This window comes from Morone saxatilis, unplaced genomic scaffold (assembly GCF_004916995.1).
Source record: "Morone saxatilis isolate NCDOM2014 unplaced genomic scaffold, NCSU_SB_2.0 Contig15, whole genome shotgun sequence".
NCBI lineage: Eukaryota > Metazoa > Chordata > Actinopteri > Moronidae > Morone > Morone saxatilis.
In genome coordinates this window covers 22,773,788-22,775,051 of record NW_023339707.1, presented here as the reverse complement: position 1 = coordinate 22,775,051, position 1,264 = coordinate 22,773,788, and the positions used below count along the sequence as shown (strand labels likewise).

The following is a 1,264-nucleotide window of genomic DNA, read 5'->3' as shown; positions in this document are numbered from 1 at the left end:
AGTGCCTTATCCATTAGGCCACTGAGGCTATGGGGAAGCCCGGTGTTCAGCAGTATTCACACAGTGATCCAATGTGAGCCTCTGCCTTCTGTGGACAGGCATGGTAGCCTTTGTGTGAAGTAAAAGCAGAGAATGTACCTGAATTGTGAGTGGACAAAATTGCAAAGCTGCGTAGAATTCACAGAGATTGGCTGAGTTTGTGTTTATTGTTGGGATTGACACATTGCAACTTCCTGGTGGGATATTGGGGTTATTCATTTGTGCAGTCCAAACTCAAAATTATATTTTTATTTCCCTTCACAATAGACAAAGAATAGCAACAAATCCTCATATTTTAAACGCTGGAACTAGAACTGTTTTTTTCTTAAAATGATTTTTTTAAGTTTGTCTATTAATTGACTAAATGTTTCAACTCTACTCGGGCTGAATCAATACTTACTGCATTTTTACCCCCTCTACACGCTTCCTCTTCCAGGCACACTTGCGACGACACATTCAAATCCACAAACGCACTGAGAACTACAACCCCCGGCAGAGAAAACTGAGGAACGTGATAGTGCAGGATGTGGACCGAAGTCCTGGAGAGACCGAGACCACTGAAGCGGTGGAAGGCTCGCTGATCGGGGAGGAGACAGATTACGTCTCAGAGTCCGCCGACATCCAGGAATCCACAAACCCACAGCCCGACTCCGGGACAGGCCTCACTTCTAGCTGCATAGTGAGGGTGGTGATCGAGCCGAGTGAGGCGGTCATGGAGGAGGTGGTGTCCAACCAGAACCTGGGTCACGCCGAGGCAGCCGAGAGTTTCTCCGTGCCAGAAGTCTTACAGCAAACGCAGCTGGTCACTGAGGCGTACGAGTCCTCGATGGATATGGAGGGAATCGTTGAGAATTTATCAGAGAGTAAGACTTGAGGACTGCAAGACCCACTCAGAGCTCACTCGAACCTAAATGAGAAGCACTTAAATGTGACATGAGGGATTATGAGGAACACCCTTTAAACATCTGGTCTCACAGATTCCAAGATAAAGAAACAGCAAAGTCACTGTTGAGTGTGTACACCTGCAAGAGAAGAGCAGCCATATTTCTCATGCTTTTAGTAGTTGACACAGTAATGAACTGCATGCTTGTGAAGGCTGCTTGAATATGAAATAATGCTTGTTTTTTGTTGAGTCACTTTTTATCAATGTGCTTGCTTGGACTTGCTTGGAAAACCAGTAATAAGTTATCCTCACTAAAGGTATTAAAGGAATAGTTTGACGTTT

General features: G+C 45.0%; 1 protein-coding gene and 1 long non-coding RNA gene across 2 annotated transcripts in view; one reads left to right on the top strand and one right to left on the bottom strand.

Moving 5' to 3' along the window:
* The window catches only part of LOC118324912, a 3,970-nt gene extending 3,401 nt beyond the window's left edge, over window positions 1-569 (bottom strand). The window contains exon 1 of the long non-coding RNA XR_004796578.1: window positions 440-569. This is a non-coding gene — a long non-coding RNA (uncharacterized LOC118324912). The remainder of the gene's footprint in view (window positions 1-439) is intronic.
* zbtb48 (zinc finger and BTB domain containing 48) overlaps window positions 1-1,264 on the top strand; it is a gene marked incomplete at its 3' end in the record, with an annotated part of 6,507 nt that extends 5,243 nt beyond the window's left edge. Inside the window, 1 exon segment of the mRNA XM_035657419.1 lies at window positions 476-1,264. Within this exon segment, the coding sequence (XP_035513312.1) occupies window positions 476-913 (438 nt within the window).